This window comes from Lathamus discolor, chromosome 4, assembly GCF_037157495.1.
Source record: "Lathamus discolor isolate bLatDis1 chromosome 4, bLatDis1.hap1, whole genome shotgun sequence".
Classification (NCBI taxonomy): domain Eukaryota; kingdom Metazoa; phylum Chordata; class Aves; order Psittaciformes; family Psittacidae; genus Lathamus; species Lathamus discolor.
The window spans coordinates 117,372,927-117,395,500 of record NC_088887.1 but is presented as its reverse complement, the minus strand read 5'-3'; the positions used below and the strand labels follow the sequence as shown (position 1 = coordinate 117,395,500).

Sequence of the window (22,574 nt, the reverse complement as noted above, 5' to 3'; positions counted from 1 at the left end):
GACAAGGTGTGATGTTCAGGAGCTACGGATTACCCAAAACATACAGAAAATCACTATTCTGCTTTGTGAAGAGCCAGGCAATGAAATATTCTTGTGAGCTACTGGACTCTTATTTTTCCTTTCAAAGCTTTACCAAAAAGGACGTTTGTGGCTCTCAGTTGAAAGATTTGTTTTAAATAAAAAGAACAATGGTTCAAGCTGCCACCAGCTTTTCTGGCTGAAGGAAAACCAGAGGTCATGTTCACACAGCTGCCAACATGTTTCATTGAGGTATGGTATCAAAATACTTGGTGGTATAGGAGCTGCCAAGCTGTTGCTGCCCAATTCACTTCCCCAGACTTACTCTGATGGGGCTGTCAGTAACTGAACAGAAACTTTTGAAAGAGGCTCACATAAACGTTGGGTATTTAGAGCATTTTCTTCCTACCATTTTGTACTCTCTTCCTTTTTGTGTGGGAAATTCAGGAGCTAAATTTCACACAAAGCACCTAAACCCTCCAGTCCCACTGTTCTGCCTTTATCACAGTGTAACTGGTTATAATTCCTGGATTCACAGTGGCACGGCAGTGCACAGGAACAAGCCCACCACCACTTAATGATTCAAAAGTAGACTAAACACCGCCACTGTGAATGAGAAGTTGTCCCCAGAGACTGTCTAATGGGACGAGCCCCAGGTGATTTTACATCTATGCAATGTCAGTCATCATAGTTTTATTTACACATCCAGCTCAGGTGTGTGCTGATCTGTGTTCTGTCCCACCACTTTCTGCCCAGCAGCTCCCAGAGACCAAAGAGCTGGAAGGAGGCTGACGGCACGGCCAGAAGGTCCTTGGCCTTATCATACAGATGGTGGCTTTACAACCCACAACAGGCAATTACATCATTCCCAACCACAATTTTCCATGTAATTCTATGCAATATAGCTACCCACTGGATTTTACACCTTCAGCCTTGTGCTAGGGAAGTTGTTTTTCTTCTCAGACACTGCAGTCTGTTGAGAAAACACTCGGTGCAAGACGTGTCATAGCAGAGCTCATTTGAATTGGCCAAAGCAATATGGGAACTCTGTTGTTTTTAACTCACTGCAGGGTTCAGATCGCAAAGTTCACTGTGTCAGAGTTACTATCTAATCACATGGGCCCCCTCAAATCCATAAATAGGCTGTAATTTAATGTACTGCATCTAAATTACTGCTAGTGGATTGAGCAATGCCCCTGGACACCGATACACCGCACTGCGGTGTCCCTAAACCAACAAAGCCATTGGATTGTTCCTCTAATCTACTTTTCAGCAAACTGCTAGTGGCTTTAAAACAGATTTATTGAGAATGTTTGTCCAGTTACCTTAAGAGAACATGTTTGAATGCAAAGCCCAGTCCTAAACCAACCTCTCACTGGATTCCTGCAACAGCTGTAAGATTTACTTTACTTGAAGTGAACCCTTGTACAATTCCAGATGGAGCAAGAAATCCTCCAGAAGTCTCCAGGGAGACTTATAAAAGTCTTCAATACCTAAACAGGGATACAAGAAAGCTGGAAAGGGAATTTTGACAAAAGCAGGTAGTGACGGGGCAAGGGGGAAATGGCTTTAAGGTGAGGGGAGATTTACATTAGACATTAGGAAATAATTCTTCCCTGTGAGGGTGCTGAGGCGCTGGCACAGGGTGCCCAGAGAAGCTGTGGCTGCCCCATCCCTGGCAGTGTTCAAGGCCAGGTTGGATGGGGCTTGGAACAACCTGCTCTTGTGGAAGGTGTCTCCACCTATGGCAGGGGGTTGGAACTGGATGAGCTTTAAGGTCCCTTCCAACCCAAACCAATCTGGGATTCTGTGAAGTCCCAGTCCTCAATATTCCATGGAAGCCCCATAACAAGAATGTTTTGGTTGAAACTTTTCAGCCAAATAAGGATGGTGCAGAGAAGACAACAGCAGCTGGCAGCTCCACCTGTAGCAGTGATGGGGATACTTGACTGGGACAGGCATGGCAGGGTTTAGCTTGCTGGTGTGTGGCGTGTCAACTGGAACCACCTGCCCTGGGTGGAAGCTTCTCCAGGTAAGAAATATCTCTGTGGTGTAGATCCAATCCAGAGAACCCAAGTGCAGGTTCCAGTTCACACCCTCCAGAGCCATGGGAGCATCCAGGCCTGTGCACGTACTATCCAGGCACCGAACATAGAATCATAGAATAGAATCATAGAATAGTTAGGGTTGGAAAGGACCTCAAGATCATCCAGTTCCAACCCCCCTGCCATGGGCAGGGACACCTCATACACAGCCTGGAAGAAGACCAGTGCATTTTCTCTGCTGCCTGTATTTAAAAGCACCATTTTCTGAACATCAGGATGTGAATAAATATTCTCCTGTAGATGGATTGAAGCAGAAGACCAAGAGCCAATTTCTATGAGCTCTGAAAATATGTGTTGTTCTTCCTTCAGACCATGGGCACTGGCGCTGGCTTCTCTTGCTTGGCTTTGGGGAGTGGGGCCACGGTTGACACTGATGGGCAAGGATACCCATGGCAAGGATACTTGACACAATTCCACTGTTTTCTTAGCATAGAAGACATTAACAAAACTCCATTCAAACCATGATTTTAAAAGTATTTGACTCAGATTTGATTTAAGCTTTGAAAAATGGGGTGTAAAAAATTGCTTCTATAACTTGATTTATCAGAAGTCAATGGCAAGTTTTAATGACTTGACCTGATAATGAGCACTTACGGAAAGCAAAAGGTACCACAGACACTGCGGAGGACGTCTCTCAGCATGAGTTTTCTGGTAAAATGCCTGTAATAAATCATTCCATTTTGCCCACGAGCTGCTGTGTGCTGGGGAAAAGTTTACAATCCTATTTCCAAAACAGTTTTGAAGGCAACTGACAGTCGGAGTAATGCACACCGTTAAAAAACAGAGACGCACTCACACCTTGGGCTGCGAAGGTTCACAGGAGCTGACATTTGGGCAACTGCCATTAATTTACTCGCCCATTACTTCCCAGAGATTTTTGACAGCTCCTGTCTACGGAGGCTTCCCCCCTTCTCCGAACGTGTATCCTCACATCCAGCACTAGCAAAAGGGAATTTGGTTGAAAATGTCAGAATCCAACTTCATTGTTTACTAGAGAAAAATACATTCCTCTTTTTTCTTTGAAGCATCAAACTGTGAAATCAATTTGGCTTCCGCATAAGGAACAATTCCGAATGTGCAACAGTTTTCCTCTCAATTAGCACCCAGTAAAATTGCACATTTCAGGGACTGAAATCAACAGTGTCTCTTATTAGCATTAAGCTACAGTTCATATGAATAAACATTTGGCTCCGAGAAGATTATTATTGTGACCTGAGGAATTCACAGATGACAAGAGAGAAAGGGAGTGCAGAAGAGAAAGCAGCAGAAATGAAACATCTCATTAGAGAAGTAATCTTAAATACTACCTAACCCAGCTGACCTTCTACCTCTTCAGTTGTTACCAGCCAGTTAATTGCTCTTACGTGTCACAGACTCGGCTCTTGCAGAAAATGAAAGGAGGAGAAAATACCTCAGGGCTCTGAACAGGCTTTCCAAAGGCAAATTATTGCTTGTGCTGATAAAACAGCCCTCAGGTGGAAGGGGCTGAAGTACACCTGCTGCTCTGAGATGGGAAATCACAGGGTCTTTGACAGAGCTGTCAGTACCAGGGAATGAACAGGGACAGGAAAACCCTGGTTAAGAATCTACAAAGAGGAAGATGATAAAGAGGAACCTATAGAAGGGATTAGCAGGAACTTTGCTTCTCTTCTAGACACCCAAGGTAGCGAGCACCCTGCAGAACACAAGTACCTAACTAAACCACACACGCGTTTGCTCACATCCTCAGGCACAGCTTTAGTCAACACCTCCCTTCAGAAACAGGCAAATGACCGGAGCTCCATTTCATTTTATCCCGGAGTGAGGATAAAATTAAAACAGGGCAGAAAGGATTTGGTGCCAGGAGAACAGGAGCAGCTGGGAAATAGCACAGACTGAGCAATTACTGTTACAGCTGCATCGTTTCAGACCTCTCCAGCTGAAGGGAGCAGCTCCTGTACCAAAGCACAAATAATTTCCAGCAGCAGAGCGTGGTTTGGTGAGCACATCTCAGCATCACCAGGTATGTGTCTTGTTCTGAACTGGGTTAGTTCAGAGCTGGCCAGACTCACCCACTTGATGCCTCAGGGCAAAGGCCACTGCAGGTAACTGCATGTGCCTGCCTGGAGTGTTTTTACACCAAGCTTAAGTGACCAGCGTGCAGCTGCAGCAAAGAAAGCAAACAGGGTGCTGGTGACACCAACAAGGGCATCAGCAGCAGAGATTAAGAGTCATTGTCCCGCTGTACTCAATGGTGGTCAGACCAAACCTTGAATACTGTGTTCAGTGGTCCCTGATACAGAAAATAGATGTAGATGTAGACAGGCTGGAGAGGGTCCAGAGAAGGGCCACAGAGAAAATCCAAGGATTGGGAAGCTGCCATGTGAGGAAAGGTTGAGAGAGCTGGGTTTGTTCAGCCTAGAGAAAAAGACTCAGGGGGACCTTATCACCATGTTCCAGTATTTAAAGGGCAGCTACAAGGCAGACAGAGACTGTCTTTTTACAAGGAGTCACATGAAAAAGACAAGGGGTGATGGGCACCAGTTACACCTGGTGAGATTCCAACTGGACACAACAGGAAACATTTTCACATTGAGTATAACCATCCATCGGAATAATATCCTCAGGCAGCTGGCGGATTCCCTAGTGTTGGACATCTCTAAGATTCAGCTGGACAAAGTGCTGGGCCATCTAGTCTAGATCATGCTTTGCTTAGAAAGGTTGGACCAGAGATCCCTGAGGTGCCTTCCGACTTGGGATTCTACAATTACATGATTTACAGAACAGTTTTGGCTGGCAGCATCACTCCACACAGGACCAATACCCAGGATAACGCTGCAGCAAGGCAGGGCTGTCACTGGCACACATGTGAGGGGCTCGGGCCATCCCTGTGCCAAAAGGTAGCACCTACAAGGATTCAAGAGGTCTTTGCCTTTTGGCAAAGAAACATCCCCTGTTGTGCTTCAGTGCAGTGCAGCATCCCATTCTTCCTTGCTTGGCTTGTATTTAAGCAGCAGGCCAGGGTTCTCAGATTCCCTCCCTCAAGTCTGCTGAAGGTAAATGCTTACCAAGTGCCTTAAAATACTTGGATGAGAAAGGGCTGTAGAGAAATATGGGATTCTTGAAGCACTGACAGCTTGATCTCCTAGAATAAAACTACCCAAGCTCTGCTCACAGCCTCCTTGGAGTGAGGAGAGGGGAACGTCACAGGACAGCAGCTCACTGCAGCAAACACATCAGACTTAAGTTCTACCACTGTTACTTTTCCTTCCTTTAAAATAAATCAAACCAAATCAAGGGTTGTATCCAAAATCATCTTTTATTGCCACTTACACAGATTTAAATACTTAACATTCAGATAAACAACTGTGTTCACATCACTCATTGTTAGTTACTTCCCCATAAACCGGTAGAAACCTCCATTTCCAATCTCTGTAAGATTCCTTTTGGCAGATCCTGAAGAATTCAATTGATGTGGTGGCATCTCACAGCAAAAGGAACTCTTTTTGGGTGACCTCTAGTGTGTTTAATGAAAAAAATCACTACACAATGTCGGCTTTCACAGTAAGTCACATTCTTTGCAAAATAATTTGAAGATTCCAAGACTTCTCTCTTTTATTCAAAAAATAAATATCTCCTTTCTGAATCAAAGCACTTCATATGACAGTAAGTACAAAGAAGAAATGCACTTCTTTGGAAGTTCTGAAACAGACATCCAGGAGCTCATGGGAGCAACATTATCCGAAACAGTGATAAAAGCTGAAAGCTGATTTTATACAAATTTATAGCAGAGCCTAGTTTCCTTTTACAATATAGAGCTTCCAATGGATTTCAGAAAAACACCATTTTAAAAGTCTGAAAGGCACATGAACTGACCACAAAACGTACCGGCACGCTCACAAGTACGTTTTATGTTACATTCCTAAAGAGACCCCACGGGACCCTATGACAGAGTGAGTGAGAAGTTGGCAAGTTCCTCTGTGAAGTACTAAGGGAGCGGCAGAGGGTTCCTTCTGCCTCTTGATAAAACAGTTAAAACCCCAAGGCTGGGAGCGTGAGGAGCTGCATCACTCTGTCGTGTTTGGGCGAGTGGCGACGTACACGAACACAACGATCAGCAGCACTACAATCGCCAGCGTGGGCAGCACGACGGTGGTGATCTGTTGCCGGGCCTCCTGCATTGCCTGCTTCCTCTCCTTTTTATCTTTGGAGGTCTCTTTTTTGGGTTTTCCTCTCAGCTGCCTCATCCTCCTCTTAGGATCTTTTGTTGGTTGAAATGGGAGAGAGAAGGGAGTTGCACAGCAGGAAACAGTCCACAGTCTTTTGAAACAAGAGGTTCAAGAATTCCTACTCCTTCAAGGGGCTGGCTGCACAAGAAACTGCAAGAGAAGGAAAGAAAACAATTCTTTTGAACAAGAGCTACATGCATTCCAGTTACGTTCCACAAAGATGCTCCAAGGGCTGGAGCACCTCTGCTATGGAGACAGGCTGAGAGAGCTGGTGAAAGCTCCAGGGAGGCCTCGGAGCAGCTTCCAGTGCCTAAAGCTGCCAACAAGAAATCTGGAGAGGGACTTTTTACAAGGGCAGGTAGGGACAGGACAACGGGAATGGCTTTAAACTGAGAGAAGGGAGATTTACATTAGGCTTTAGGAATAAATTCTTCATTATGAGGGTGCTGAGGCGCTGGCACAGGGTGCCCAGAGAAGCTGTGGCTGCCCCATCCCTGGCAGTGTTCAAGGCCAGGCTGGACAGAGCTTGAAGCAAGCTGCTCTAGTGGAAGGTGTCCTTGCTCATGGCAGGGGGATGGAACTGGATGAGCTTTAAGGTCCTTTCCAACCCAAACCAGTCTGGGATTCTATTATTTATTAAAGCCATTTGCAGCTCCACTTGGTAAATCTTCTAAAGAATTTCTTCCTAATATCTAATCTAAATCTACCATCTGCAAAAGAAGCAGCAATGCCAGCTGCAGTGTTAAATTCAAAACACAGAACAGATTTAGAGAGACCAGAAGTGGTCAGTGAACTTCGTAACAGGGAGGTAAGTGGGAACCGGATGGAATAACGACACACACCACCCATTCCATCTTTCAGTCAAATGGGACCACTTCATTTCTAAACTTTGGTAACTTGTTCCTTCTCAACAAATCCTCAATTCTCACCAGTTCAGGGCAGAGCCTTTTTGGTATTCCACCTTCTGCGAGCTGTGGGCTTTTGGTTTGGGTTTGCTGTTTTATCACTTCTAAAAGCTAACTCTTGAATCTCCGCAGGGGCAAAAGAGATCTCTGGTTTACCCCTTCCCCTTCCATGCCCTCTCCTCCTGCTTGGTCATGAGCTTTATTCTCAAACTCTAGAAAAAAAATACTGTGCAAAATTAAAGTTTGATGTTTGCCCTTTGGGTAACCAGACAACCAGAGCATTTCAGGCCGCAGTGCTTTCCTAATGCTTTCTGCCTCCACTGTTAATGTATGTCAGGGGGGGTTGTATTCAGATTTCTCACAAGACCCAAGAAGTGATGGACAGTAAAAGCCTTTGGAACTTCTGTGTGCCACAGTAATGAACAGGGTTGCCATGAAAACTAACCTCTTCAACAATAAATGTATGCCTTGCTCCACACAGCATCACTTGCTACCCAGACATTAAAAACATCAGTGTGGTTTTTTAAGTCTCTTTTGAATGAATATTTCATTCTGAAGCAAAATGATACCAAGTTAATTACATACACTAGCTAACATCTGACAGCTTAGAAGAGAAAGCCTTCCTGCAAATGTCAGCACCACTTGAGCTGCGAGCTGATGCTCTCCAGTTTGGGAATCTGGCATCAATCTCCAAGTACATTTCCAGTAGATTGGGTTACTTGGCTTTGCTACTGGCAGAGAAGGACTTGCACAGAAACTGGCCCCTAGTTTTCAGAGAGATGAGCCTTAGGGTTCATCTCAACTGAACCATGAAATGGAAGCAGTGAATCTCTGCAAGCTGCTGCCAGGCTCCTGCTGCCGGTATGAGCCCGGAGGCTCCTGCCAGTATTAGACGATCACTGCAAGAGACAGTGCTTCCACACAGAAAGGTCTGGGATGTTGTACATGCTGCTGTGTTCATGTGGGTATGGAACAGCACTTAAAATCCAGTGCTCAGTTACACAAGATGAAATCCGACAGCCCATGTTGTGCAGGCAGAGTAAGAGTGCCACAGGTATCCCCTTCTGCTGCCAAGGCTCTTACTGGCCACCCATGGACTCGACTGGAAGGCAAGTAACTACTGATAGTGGAAAGGAGGAAACAGATGCATGAAGTACACCAGGCCAGAGCGAGGGTTGCACAGGGTCTCAGTCCCTGTGGTGTGCATGGCCCGCGAGAACAAATTATCTCATGTTACTGAGCTACATCCTCCTTCAGCCAGCAGTCACCGTGCCTGTGCCCTGGGAGGGCTGAACCCATGTGAAGAGAGAAGGAAATACTACAGCACTGGGATGGGTGTCATTAGGCTAGTTAGCAATGTCCATTTAAAACATCTCCGAGCAAACTGGTATCAGAAGGGCAATAAGAAAGTGATATCCTGCAGGTCCTCCAGTGTTGTGCGCACTCTAACCTACGTGAGCAGCCAACTCACACTGCAGAAGAAATGGAAACTCACCTTTGCTCCTCAAACAAGCTCCCAGTCTCCCAGAACAGGAGAGGGCTCATTGCCACAGACCGCACACATCCTACTAAGGCTGATTCCCATTTCTCTTAACAGCTCAGCCTGGGCCAAGCATCTGCCAAGGCTGGAAATCACCAAACTAGGAAAATCAGCAACTCGCTTCACTGGGATATTTGTAGGAATAGCAATAGAAGAGTTTAAGAGGCTCCAGCAGAAGTGGAATATCTGTAGTCCACAACAGCATGACAGGAGCCTGGCACTAACCAGACTGGAATTTCACCTTCCTTCTGTGAATTTTGCAATTTAAAATTTGGTAACAGAATTGCCTGCGGTGATGAGATTATTGAGTTCACTACAGCAAAGTTCCTCCCCCCCGCCCCAAGCAGGAACCTGCTGGCTAGAAAGAAACCATCCCAATGGTCAAGAAAATGAGTATTGACTTGCTACATGTTTGAAGCATCTGTTTTGCAGAGCCTAACTCTTTCTTCTCTCTGACACTGCAGTGCTCCATCTTGACACTGAAAGGCTGAGGTTTCAAGCAGAACATATCACTACGAAGTTCCATCTACTGAAGACAAACCTAAACACATCATTCTTCAACACAGTAAAAATTCACAAATTTAGTACCCTGCCTTGCCATCCACAGCAATGACATCCCTCCTCGCCCATCATCCACATTGCTTCCTATATACATAAGTGCTCTTCTACCTTCTGGGTTAAGTCACTCTGAACTGCTTTTGCAGAGCTAACCCCAAAACCTAAAAGCATCAATCAGTGGACTTGCTGAAGTCACTCATACCAGTGCTGAGGCACTTGCCAGCACCTTAAAGCAAGTCAGCTACGGTTAAGCAGGGATCTTTTTGTACCAGAAGGCTGCAGTGAAACTTGGGGGAGCTGATACCCTTCAGAACACACCAACCATCTCCCAACCAGAATTTATGGCAATCTGCTATAAAGTATTGCAATTCTGCATCTCCTTCTACATGCAACACATGCACAGATGATTTCATTTATCTGCACCTAGTGTACTCGTACCTCTAGACATCTAAAGAACTTATTATCACCAGCCTTCCAGCATGAATTAGCGGTGTTAAGCTGAATAATTTTCCTCCAAATCCCAAATTACAAGGGTTTGCAAGGCAATCTGGATTAACCTGGCCTCATGATCCTGCTGCTGACACTGTAACATTTCTGCAACAGCAAAACATCTTGAAATTCAAACAATGAATCTGACAAGAATTAATTTTTATCATTTAAGTTTTACCCCCTGGGGCCACCCATGGATGTTACCGAGACATTAAAAATAAACCCAAACAACAAAGCAGCAACCAGGACAGGCTGCATTCAACCTGCCTGCCAACAGCAGCGAGAAAGGACACAAGACACCTAAGCAGCAACAATTATCAGATTATCTGAGTGTTAAAGAGCCCCAAACCCAGCAGTTCCCAATCACCGGCACACACCAGCATCAGTCAAGAACTCAAATGAACAAGCTTATCAGCTTTTACCTATTTTTGCTGCTGGGCTGATTGCTTCAGGGAGCTGCAGCAAGAGCTGCTGTATAAGAAGAGTCAAAGAGATGAAAAGAGGCAGAGGTGGGGACCCCAGGGGCAGAAGGAAGCCTGGTTAGCAGGAACTACTGCTCCGTGCTGAACATTCCTTACAACAGGAGCGCTCCCCGGCCTGGTGGTAAGGACCACGCTTCCCACCAGTGAAGCAGGACTGTTCCCTGCAGTGCTGCCCAAGCCCCGGGCCACGGGCACAGGGTGCTCTGCTTGCATGGTCCCAGCAGAACAGACACAAGCCAGGAACAAGACATTAGTGACTAGGTGGAGGGATGATGGTAGAGCGGTAGATGTAGTTTTTCTTGATTTCAGTAAGGCATTTGATACTGTCTCCCACAGCATCCTCATAGATAAGCTAAGGAAGTGTGGGCTTGACGATCAAGTAGTGAGGTGGATCGAGAACTGGTTGAAAGGAAGAAGGCAGAGAGTTGTGGTCAATGGCGCAGAATCTAGCTGGAGGTCTGTGACTAGTGGAGTTCCTCAGGGGTCGGTGCTGGGACCGGTGCTGTTTAATATTTTCATCAATGACCTGGATGAGGGAACTGAGTGCACCCTCAGCAAGTTTGCTGATGACACAAAACTGGGAGGAGTGGCTGACACACCAGAGGACTGTGCTGCCATTCAGCGAGACCTGGACAGGCTGGAGAGTTGGGCGGGGAGAAACTGGATGAAATTTAACAAGGGCAAGTGTAGAGTCTTGCATCTGGGGAAGAACAACCCCATGTACCAGTACAGGTTGGGGGGTGACCTGCTGGAAAGTAGTGAAGGGGAAAGGGACCTGGGGGTCCTGGTGGATAGGAGGATGACCATGAGCCAGCAATGTGCTCTTGTGGCCAAGAAGGCAAATGGCATCTTAGGGTGCATTAGAAAGGGAGTGGTTAGTAGGTCAAGAGAGGTTCTCCTCCCCCTCTACTCAGCCTTGGTGAGGCCGCATCTGGAATATTGCGTCCAGTTCTGGGCCCCTCTGTTCAAGAAGGACAGGGAATTGCTTGAAGGAGTCCAGCGCAGAGCCACAAAGATGATTAAGGGAGTGGAACATCTCCCTTATGAGGAGAGGCTGAGGGAGCTGGGTCTCTTTAGCTTGCAAAAGAGGAGACTGAGGGGTGACCTCATCAATGTTTACAAATATGTGAAGGGTAGGTGTCAGGATGATGGAGCTAGGCTTTTTTCAGTGATATCCAGTGATAGGACAAGGGGCAATGGGTGTAAACTGGAACATAGGAAGTTCCACGTTAACATCAGGAAGAACTTCTTTACTGTAAGAGTGACAGAGCACTGGAACAGGCTGCCCAGGGGGGTTGTGGAGTCTCCTACACTGGAGATATTCAAGGCCTGCCTGGACAAGTTCCTGTGTGATGTCCTGTAGGTTACCCTGCTCTTGCAGGGGGGTTGGACTAGATGATCTTTTTAGGTCCCTTCCAACCCTTGGGATTCTGTGATTCTGTGATTGACTGAAGTAGGATCATTCTTACTCCTACCCTTAATTAAAGCGGGGTCTAAACAACAGATACAAGTTATTTCCTACCTTTGAAACCATGCAGATGTTTGGGGCTTTTGTAATAAATGACTGAACTGTAATACCGTTACACAAACCCTGGGTACTACTTAATAAAGGACAAGACTTGTTTTAGGCTACGCCATATTTTTTATCACTACTCCAGAACTGATTTTACCTCGAGGTGAAATACCACATTTGGACGTGGAATTTTCTTTCCTGCGGCTTTAAGGTCTGGCCATTGCTAGAGCAGCATCAGCAAGGTCACCAATTTCTAAGGTGATTTGGCCAGCTTAGAAATGCAGCTAACTGGGACTTTTAAAGAAGTATTTCAGTAGGAGGCTGGGACAGATTTATGTAAGAGGAATACTTGTGTACAAAGCTCTTGCTAGAGTCCCCAGAGACCTCAGTTCTGCATGCAGCCTTCATCCATCCATCCATCCATTCATCCATCCATCCATCCATCCATCCATCCATCCATCCATCCATCCACCCACCCACCCATACCCAGCTCTGTTCCTTGTTTTTAACCTGGTGTTTCAGTTCTGTTTCAGTCTAAGACAGTAGAGTAACAATCCTTATGCCCTCTCTAAAGAACACCTTCACCCGCTTGGGTGCCTGCTACCTGCGTATGATTTGCAAGGAGCACTTAGACCAGTTTGCCCCCAACTCCTGCACTGAGACAGAAGCTAAACCTGCTCTTGTGTTTGTGTCAGACACAAACCTGGCTCCAAAGAGGGAGATTTTGCTTTGAAAAGCTTGATTGTAACAGTTTTAATGCAACTGCAGCAGTGGTTGTCCAGCACTATTTCCACCCCATCCAAGCACAATTGCTGCACTCTGTTTTAAACACTAAATGTAAAATGATAGTTAAAAAAAAAAAAAATCTTCATTATTTGACAGGCTCTAAAGGAGCAAAATGCTCTGGGTAATCACTTGTGTGGGTGACAAAGATGGATACAGCAGGGATTTGCCAATTTGACTAAGAGAACTGAACCCGAAAGAGCACGCCTGCCCAGAGGATTAACAGAACGCTTTAATCCCAGCCACATCCTCCTCCCTCCCCTCAAACCTCCCCAGCCAACCCACTTGCAGCAACACAAAAGTGGTGGCCTCGTGACAAAGTGAATATTCCAACTGCGGGATGATTCCTTTTGGTCCCGAAGCACAGCTCTGTGCCACCGCTAACAAGGGGAAATGATTATCACCCGCTCAAAAAGGAAACAGCCTTTGTACGAGCCACCCCCTAATGAAACAACCTGCGCACGTGAGGGCTCTGCAGGAACAGCCACACACCTAACTCCAGGTTCGGCACTGTCCCATGCTCTGGATCCCCCCGTTTGTTCCTTTTCAACCCAAGTTGCAGAGGGGAACCAGTGCAGAGCTGAACGCAAAGCCTGAAGAGATGCTAAACTTGAGATCTTCTCTTTCAGTGACGCTGTCCTGATTTCAGTGTGCTAAAAATGAAGAAAAGCATTAAGAGAAAATGTCTTGCTCTGTGAAAAATGGATTTTCACGTTACAGCATGAGGCCAATTCTTATTATCATGAAAATTTACCTCAGTCTATTTGACTGTAGCAAGGAATTATGATCAGCAAATCAAAACAACCCTGCTTTCAAGGGTAAAAGCTTTTAATTACACACACAACAATACAGGACTATCAAGATTCTGTTTGAAGTCAGTTCAGCATTATTTTGTAGTGAGGGGTGGTGGCTTTCTTCCTCAAATTACAGACCCATCATTACTGCAACATCACATTTACTGGAAATGTGGCTTATGAAAGTCTCCAAACTACTCGGAGCACTTGGAAAATGAAAGGCAGCACTGAATGCTGCCAGAAAGTCAGAGAGAGCAAGGCCACCACAGCACAAAGCTACTTCAATGCAGTTTTCACAATGCTGAGGACTTGGATAGAGCGAGTAATCTGTGTTAGAAACAAAAAAGCCACGGATCTCTGCAGCTGGGAAGGCACTGTTAAACAGAGGTGAGCCGACAGTGGTTTTGGCACACACAGCACTGCAGCACAATGCTATCTGCCCTGAATGCAGCAAAGAAACCAAGCAAAATGCAATTAAAAGGAAGTAAATTAAAGGCAAATCCTTCTGCTCCACACACAGGTATATAAATAACCCATATTCCTCTTTGCAGGTGAAGAACCGGCATCAAGCCAACTTGTGCAAACAGGCAGTCCGGCGAAGAAACGGGACTAAAGTTTATTATAAACACAAGGAAAACAAACACCTAATTTCTGTCACTGCATGGATTCTGTTCCTATGGGAGGCCAGAAAAGAAGAGCTTGCCATTCCCCGTCCATACAGCTACCGAGGGTCATGCACGTCAACGCAGTAAACTACAACACCTAGGGTATGACTTGATATTATGCGTTTGCTCAGCTGCTTTCTTAAAAAGCAATTTTCTCGGCTGCTCCTGAGCCACATCCTTTTGTGTCCTTTGGATACAAACCACCCCTCTTCCCACTGCATTTATGGAAATTCAGTCCGTTTCTAAATAGCTATGCTAAATAAATAAATACAAATGAAGAAGCTGCTTGTGTCAGAGCCCCTCAGAATGTATATGCTGCTTTCCCACACCAACCCCAAGCGTTAGGCATCTACAAGAACATGCAGCAATAGGAAACCAGTGTGAAAATAACACTTCTCAGTGCTGCTGCGTCCAGGTCATGAGCCCCCGAGACCTGGGCTGTGGCTGCTAACTCACATCATGAGCTGAACTGTCACCAGCGCTCATCATCCGAGCTGACAATGACCTGGATGGGAAACACTGTTCCTATGACTCACTGTGGGGTCTGGTCGTTTACTTCTCCCATTCAAACTACCGGTACAGCATCACTATCAACACGTTTGGAACAGATCCCCAAGACACGCACCCAGCAGAACACCAGCAGGTCTGAAGCTTGATGTTACAGAATGCAATCAGAAGAGCTGAGGGACTGTCACTGCTCTATAAGTCTACTGTCATTAAAACTGGTGCTGAAAACTCAGGCCAGGCTAAAGCCTGGCTGGCAGAAAAATCCATACCCACAGAAAGAACTGGTCATTAAATCTAAACCCACAGAATCCACAAAGGCAACGGGTGAGCCTGGGGTGCGCGCATGCAGCAAGAAGGGAACGGTGTACATGGGACTGACCCACGGGAAACAGCTGAAAGAACAGCTTCCAAGATACCAGGGCAACACCCAGGCACAAGGTGTGTACTTCCTGACCAGCGGACACCCTGGTGATGTTGGACTCAAACTATTTGTGAAGCGGTTTGTTTCTTCAGAAGGCACAAAGTGAAATCTCGCTCTCCTAGTTCAAGACAGATCTGCCACAGGAGAAAAGCAAGAGGGATGTGAATCTGGAGTCCGGAAACCCTCCTGAGACAGCCCTGCAGGGGAAAACGGGGAGCACTGCACCAAGAGTGTCACCTCCCGTTTTATTTGACGAAGTAACTGGGAGGTATTCCCGGATTGAAAGCAAGCTGGATGCAACACCAGAGCACGCTGAGCGAGGGGTTCGGATCGCAAACTCACCCCCTTCAGGGCTAGTCTGAAGTTCTGGTTTATCCAGCCTCTCTTGGCAAGGCTGGTTTCCAGTAGGAGGCTGAGGAAAGCCTGCTGGCACCACGCCTGCCTCTCCCTGCCTGTACACGTGCCAAGGGAGGACGCTGGAGAGGAACTAAATCACGCAGAAATCAACCCAAACGCAATCGCTGGAGTGGGTGCCTGTGTTACTCCCTTCCTTCCTTGTCTTCCAAACAGGGAAGGCGTTTTAGAGCTTATGCACTGCTGCCATTTGGCAGATCTTATTCCCAACTCTGTTGCCTTCTAGACACTCGTTTGATCTGGATAATCAAGTTATGAGTGAATGAAACACACCCCTCCACACCACATTACAACAGCTCCGCAGGTTTAAGCTACAGCTCTTCCTCCAGCAGCCCGAAATCTGCACCTTTCCCAAATTCCTCTCAAAGTACAGAAACATGCCCAATATGAGTGCCAACAATGCAATCAGGACACCTTTTCTTGGGGGGAAGATAAGAACTGGGCCTTGCTACACAGGATGGGTGGGAAGGTTTCTCTTCCTATGGCTGGGCTCATTAAAGTCTCATTCCATTTACAACCCAGCCAAAACCTGAGGTCTCATTACATTTCACTAAACAATCCCACGTTATAATAAAAGCCGCAGGTTTCCTGCCATGACAGATAGGCTCTGTTTGCAATTATTTAAGGAGAAAGCACATAATTACATATAGCTGGATTAGGCTGATCAAATCCCTGTTAGTGCCTGTCAATACGCACATAAAACAGTGTGACATTAATGTAAACTCATTTAAATGCAGAAAGTTTAATTAAGACTTAATAAAATTACAGAGACCGAAAGTTTTGCACAGTCTAACCAAAGAGTTTCCCAGGAAAAGCACCTCCTAAACACAGCCTTGTTTTGCTCAATCAGTTCTGCAACACTGGTTCTTGCTATTTATTGTGCTCCTATTTACAATCCTACTGCACTTTACACCGGCTCAAAGCTCAGAAGCAAAAGCAAATGCTATGGAGCCTTGTGTGTACCAAAGTCCATTATGAGCAAGCTCAGGCAGACAGAGAAGGATGTCTCCGAAGTTCCTCTACAGCATTCAGCAAACAGCTATGGATCAATACCATAGTTCAACCACCATAAAGTGCAAGTGACCTTCTCTTGAAGCACTTACCAAGACAAAAACATTACATCCCCCTCCATAACAGTATTCATGTTCTCCCTTCTCATTTATTCCTCCTGCACAGCCTCCCTTTCCACTCGGGTTGTTTCTAAACCAATCTGCTATATGCACCGTGCTCTCAGTCACCAATGATACACAATCGTGCATTGACCCCGATACGCTTAGTGCAAGATATCAGCATCATTTTCTGCTGAACAGATCCAAACTATTCCAAGGGTAGTCATGTTCATGCACTGCCTAAGCTGTCTTTTTTGGCTGCCCAGAGAAACTGTGGTTGCCCCATCCCTGGTAGTGTTCACAAGGCCAGGTTGGATGGGGCTTGGAGCAACCTGCTCTAGTGGAAGGTGTCCCTGCCCATGGCAGGGGTTGGAACTGGATAAGCTTTAAGGTCCCTTCAACTGAAATGATTCTGTGACTCTGTGATATGGATGCGACTGAATTCCTAACCACAGGTGGAATACATTAAGTGCTCAGTATGGCATACAAGCCACTTGAGCTCCTGTAAGCCCACACATGCAGTGCCAGGGAGATGTGGGCACAGATGCCAGGCATCCTGTTGGTACACACGCACTCCCTTCCCCACTTCGCTCTGTGACAATGACTTTCCTTGTTCTGCATGTGCAGGTGTGTTATCTCTGTTTCTAACCCAAAGACCTTCACTGTCTGTGTGAGACAAGAAGGGCCAGGAGTGCCACTGCAGAGCTCCTCTCCACCAGCAAGCATGCTTGTGCTTCTCTATGTCCAAACTTTGGCAATTTTTGGCACATAGGGCAATGCACTGCACCCCAGAGCACCCGCTTTGCCACACTAGGATTTCTTGGTATGTTCCCTGCCAAATCACATCAATTTGAGGATCTCAAAGAAAAGAACATAACAGATTCTGGTTAATCTTTAATAGTGCTCCATCCCTGGCGGTGTTCAAGGCCAGGTTGGATGAAGCCTTGTGTGGGATGGTTTAGTGTGAGGTGTCCCTGCCCATGGCAGGGGGGTTGGAACTGGATGATCTTGAGGTCCTTTCCAGCCGTAACTATTCTATGATTCTATGATCCAGTTTACTCGAAGCTTTGTTTGCTGCTCAGTTCAGCTCAGCTCCTTTCTGCAGAAGCCCTACAGTGTTTCCAGGATTCCCGAAAATGCTGAGATGCCATGGAGGAGCCTCACCAGGGCCTTAGCCAACAGGGCAGAAAAACCTCTGAGCGAGTCCATCTCCTAAACATGGATGTTTCCTGCAGTTCTTGTCAATGGGGGGAAGGGGAAAGGAGAACAAGGAAAAGCTTGAGGAAACGCAAGTGCTAGAAAGCATTACAGTGCAACCTGCTGGAAAATGTATTATAATTCAGTACTGTATTAAAACTGACCAAAAGACTTAAGCCCTCCCTTGGTCAGTCACATCCCTCCAAAGTTCTTGCCAAAATTTCCATGCTAGAGACAGATCTCTGATAGATACCATGTTCTGAGCAAGTCTATCACTTACTCCGATTCCTGTCCCCTGCCCTTTGGCAGCACAGCTATTTGCGTCACCCTCCTAACCCAGAGCCTCTGGTAATTTCTCTTCTCTGTTCCACTGCAATTCTTCAAAGCATCATAAAGGCAGATTTAATAAGCACCTCAATTTGTATGCTTTCTATTTATAATACTGCAAAAGCACCTGCTGCTGCTGAGATCTACGCAGGTATCTTTCTTACTTTGTAGAGATTAATTCAGATTAATATTAATAGTTTCACGTTTTAGAGCAATTGCAAGAAGCACTGCCCCAGGCTGTTCTGTGGGTTGGTTGGAGGGGGTTTTATTCCATCTTTGAGGTTTATATTTTCTATCTTTGGTGGTTTTTCTTGTCATTGGTTTTGTGGTGCAGTTGTTTTTTCCCCCACCTCTATTTTTATTGAGATGCTGCTGACCAGCTCTTTAAAACAGGGCTCATTTTGCTTCATTGTTCACATCAGCCACATTCAATAGTACGTGTCCTGGAATACTCAGTAGATCCCTCACTCCAACAAAACAGCAGGCACTCAACAATCAAACCACTTCGAGTTGTACCCTGAATCCATAACCGTGTCAGTCAAGGCAGCACTGGGGCCCATGGATGGTTTGGGAACTGTGGGTGTGCAAGGAAAGGGTGTGTAAAGGCACCTGCCCATGACACAGTAGGCACAGGGTTTGGATCACGTATTACCTGACCTTCTCTCCAAAGGGGGATATATTAGTTTTTAATCTCAACAAAGTGCCTGTGAACACCAAGTGACAGCTAAGGCTGCACAGTACAGAAGTCCCACGTCTGACCTTTCAGAGGGACTGAGGAATCATGTCCTTAGGCATCTCTTCAGAGCCTGTCTTTCACAGCTTACTGACAGAATATTAATGGCTGCACCCAGGGCTGTAGGCTTCTGGTACCTACAACATCCACACCAATTGCTCTTGCTGTTATTTCATTTAACACCACCACAGATGGGAAGTTTGATGCAGTGGGGGGAAAGAAAAACACACATAAATTGTGGTGCAGCGCAAGTAGGTGAGCGAGAGGATGAAACCCAGAAAGAGCAGGAAAGCCCCCTCAGTGTGCAAGAAAAGCAGCAGAACAAAAGGAAAGATAAACCAGTGCATGGAAGAAAAGCTGCATGAAGTGAAATAAAGACTGGAATAAGCGGATGGAAGAGTCAATCCATCAGAGCAGACAGACAGCAATGATCAGTCTCACCTCTGCACTGTGTTTATTTACTCTTAGTGGCTGCCAAGTGAGGTTTATACTGCTCATCCATCTCCCACCTATGTATTTAGGTGTGATGTAGCACACTCCTCCACAGCCAGCCAGGAGAGGCTCATGGAAGAATTCACAGGATATACTGAGTCAATTTTATCTCAAGAGTGACTCTTGATGCCTCAAGCTCCTACTCCAGAAGGATGCTATGCTATTTGCCTCTGCAGTATTTAACACGGGCTTTGCAAAGGGTAAGATTTTCAGTGCTCCCATTAAAAACGGGCATCTTTCTGAAGAAAAGGAAGTATTGTTGCTGTTATTATTCAGCCCAACCTTGCCAAGATGAGAAAAGCATGGTCAGAAATACATAAAACCGTTTTGAAACTGGTTTTAATCACTTTTGCTGAAAAACTAAGCAAATTTAAAGGCTCACAGACACAGGCACACATCATTGCATTGTACACAGTATCATATCCTCCTCTTACTTATCTATCAACAGCAAAAGCTCAATATAGCCATTACCTTGGGAATTCACAGATTTTAACTTTCTATTAACGTGAGAGAGATGATGATACAGATTTGGTCAGAAAACAAGCGAGACACAGGGACTTGCATGTCATTTAAAAGAGGAGATGCCATCTATCTTTTCGGCCTCTGTCCCAGAACATCTGTAACCTTCATGAATTCTCATCCTCTTCCACAATTATTTCTTATCATGCAGGGAGGTTTTGAACTTTTGCAACAGCTACACTGAGTACATCAGCTATGGGCAGACATGCTATAGATACCCCAAGCCGATAGCTAATTGTGATTTTCAGTCTTTCAAGCAAATAGGACAACTTAAAATGGCAAACATTACTCTATCTACTCATCCATAAATTAGGAGTGACAATAGCAGATTATTACTCATTCGCTCAGAGCATTTGTTTGGCCCTGAGAGAACTGGCTTTACTCCAAGAGCTGGCAAACACTGGCTAATATACATGTAAATGTTTTATTCCTCTCGGAGTAAGCAATTGCACAAAATGAAATACCGAATGAAAGACAAGCTCAGGTTTTCTGCTGATGCCTGCCTCGGATGCAGCGCTGCTGAAAGCCTCTGCAAGCTTTTTCACACCGAGTCAACAGGGAAAAAGCCACCTTTTCTTTTGAGAGCGAGACAATTTCACTGTGGAAACACAAAAGCTTTTATATAAATATTAATCATCCAAGTTGTCCTGGAGTTAAGTGGATGGAGACTGGCTTACATAAGGTTGCAGTACTGGCTTAGTAATAGCGAGATGTACTGAAATGGTTTTGCAAACACTGCTCCAAACAGGCTGTTCTTCAACACAAGAGCTGCAGTGCCAGAAGTAGATTCAGCGACCCCAATATTTAATCTGACAAAACTATAAAATAGCACTACACTCCCAAGAGTGAAAAGGTGCATTTTGTCCTTTGAATTTGTGGTGCAGGCATAAAGGAAAAGGAAACTGTTATTTTCCTCGAAAACTGTCACTAATTTGAACTGGAAGGAAGCAGGGACGCTAACAAAAGGGACAGAGGTTCAACACAGAGAGAGAGAGGCAAATAAACCGAGTATCTGGACAGAAAACCAGGCAGCGATTTAACAGAGCCCTTAGTGCAGAGCCTTAACCAGTCCAGAACCTGAATATTCAAAATAAAGCCAAGTGCCATGCACCCCTACCCTTGAGCATGGGCTCCCCAAAACACAACAGAATCAACAAGCACATTCTGTGCATTTGGAGGCGAGGACAGTATGCACCACCTCCAGCAGGATGCTGAGAACCATCCTGCCTACAGAGGGCTAGAGATAACAGAAGATTATTTAGATCTACTTACTGCTCTTATGTACAGGCCATCAACCACTGCTTACCCCTCTGTCCAACAGTGAGGTGAGATTTACTCCCCCCGTCAATTAACCGAGCCTTGAAACTAGAACTACAATCACAAAGAAGGTTTTTAAAGGGGGAAAAGGAGAAGCATAGCCTTTTATCTTGGGTACTGTACCGTATGCAGCAGCTCACTTTCCTTGAGAGCACACTGAAGCGGGATGGTAGCAACAGGTCAAAATTGTTTATAAACCTTAGACAGAAATGATACAGTATTAACGTATTTCAGAATAGTGAGTTTAGAATGAAAAACAAAACAAGGTAGAAAGCTCTGGCTTAAGATCACAGTAACTTGATAGAACCAAAGTGCGAAAAGTGTACAGCACTTAAAAAACAACCATAGGAGACCTACAGTCAAAATTCACCGGTTCAAATGAAAGATGAAAGATGAACAAACACTCATGGGAAACAACAGTATCAGTAGAAGGTACCTTCAAAAGATACAGGACTATGCACACGTTGCAAGAGCTGATGGGAAGTTCAGCTCCCATCCGGCTACTTGTTTCAGTTGCTATTACAGCGCTCCACAGGTTTCACCCAGGTCTCCCCATGGACACAAATATCTACGGATATGCAACAGACAGAAGATCTGCATTTTACAGAAATTAATCATAGAATAGTTAGGGTTGGAAAGGACCTCAAGATCATCAAGTTCCAACCCATCTGCCATGGGCAGGGACACCTCACACTAAACCATCCCACCCAAGATTCTGTCCAACCTGGCCTTGAACACTGCCAGGGATGGAGCATTCACAACTTCCTTGGGCAACCCATTCCAGTGCCTCAGCACCCTCACAGTAAAGAATTACTTCCTTGTATCTAACCTGAACTTTCCCTGTTTAAGTTTTAACCTGTTACCCCTTGTCCTATCACTACAGTCCCTAATGAAAAGTCCGTCCCCAGCATCGTTATAGGCCCCCTTCAGATACCGAAAGGCTGCTATGAGGTCTCCACACAACCTAGAATAGCTCTTCTTCAACATCCTCCATTTTGTCAGGAAAACAATTTACACTTTACAGGCTGTTACATTAAAGCTACTTTTGACATCTTGTTCATATTTCCCTCCCAAAATTCTATGGATTTCTTCTTAACCTGCAGAAAATTGCAGAGCTGGTTATGACTGGAGCAAGCTCACTGACTAGTACCTGACAGTACTTTGCCTTGAACCTCGACCCTAACACTACACTTCTCAGGGCAGCTTTCACACAAAGCAGACTCTCCCTCTTCTTGCATGCTACTGCTAACGTGACACCAGATCTCACAAGGGGATCTGCTGAATGGAAGGGCAACACAACAGAAAAAGACCCAGGTTCAGCACTGAAGAGGATTTTAAAACTTATTACAGGGTATCACTTCGACACTCAGTGTTATACGTGGCTGAAATGAATACACATGCCAGGCTGAGCTGCAAGAGAAGTCACCTCTAGAAAAGGCGACAGCACTATTACCAGATAAGCCCCCAGTGAGACAGCA

At 45.5% G+C, this 22,574-nt stretch overlaps 1 protein-coding gene across 5 annotated transcripts in view; it reads right to left on the bottom strand.

Annotated features, from left to right (window-relative positions):
- Positions 1 to 5,402: 5,402 nt before the first annotated feature.
- Positions 5,403 to 22,574, bottom strand: part of SMCO4 (single-pass membrane protein with coiled-coil domains 4) — a 28,992-nt gene continuing 11,820 nt past the window's right edge. For 4 of the 5 annotated variants that reach the window (XM_065678783.1, XM_065678781.1, XM_065678780.1 and 1 more), the window contains one exon: positions 5,403 to 6,481. In XM_065678783.1, coding sequence (XP_065534855.1) covers positions 6,170 to 6,349 — 180 coding nt within the window. In that variant the 5' untranslated portion in view covers positions 6,350 to 6,481 and the 3' untranslated portion in view covers positions 5,403 to 6,169. The remainder of the gene's footprint in view (positions 6,482 to 22,574) is intronic. The other variant, XR_010612488.1, reaches the window with a different exon arrangement.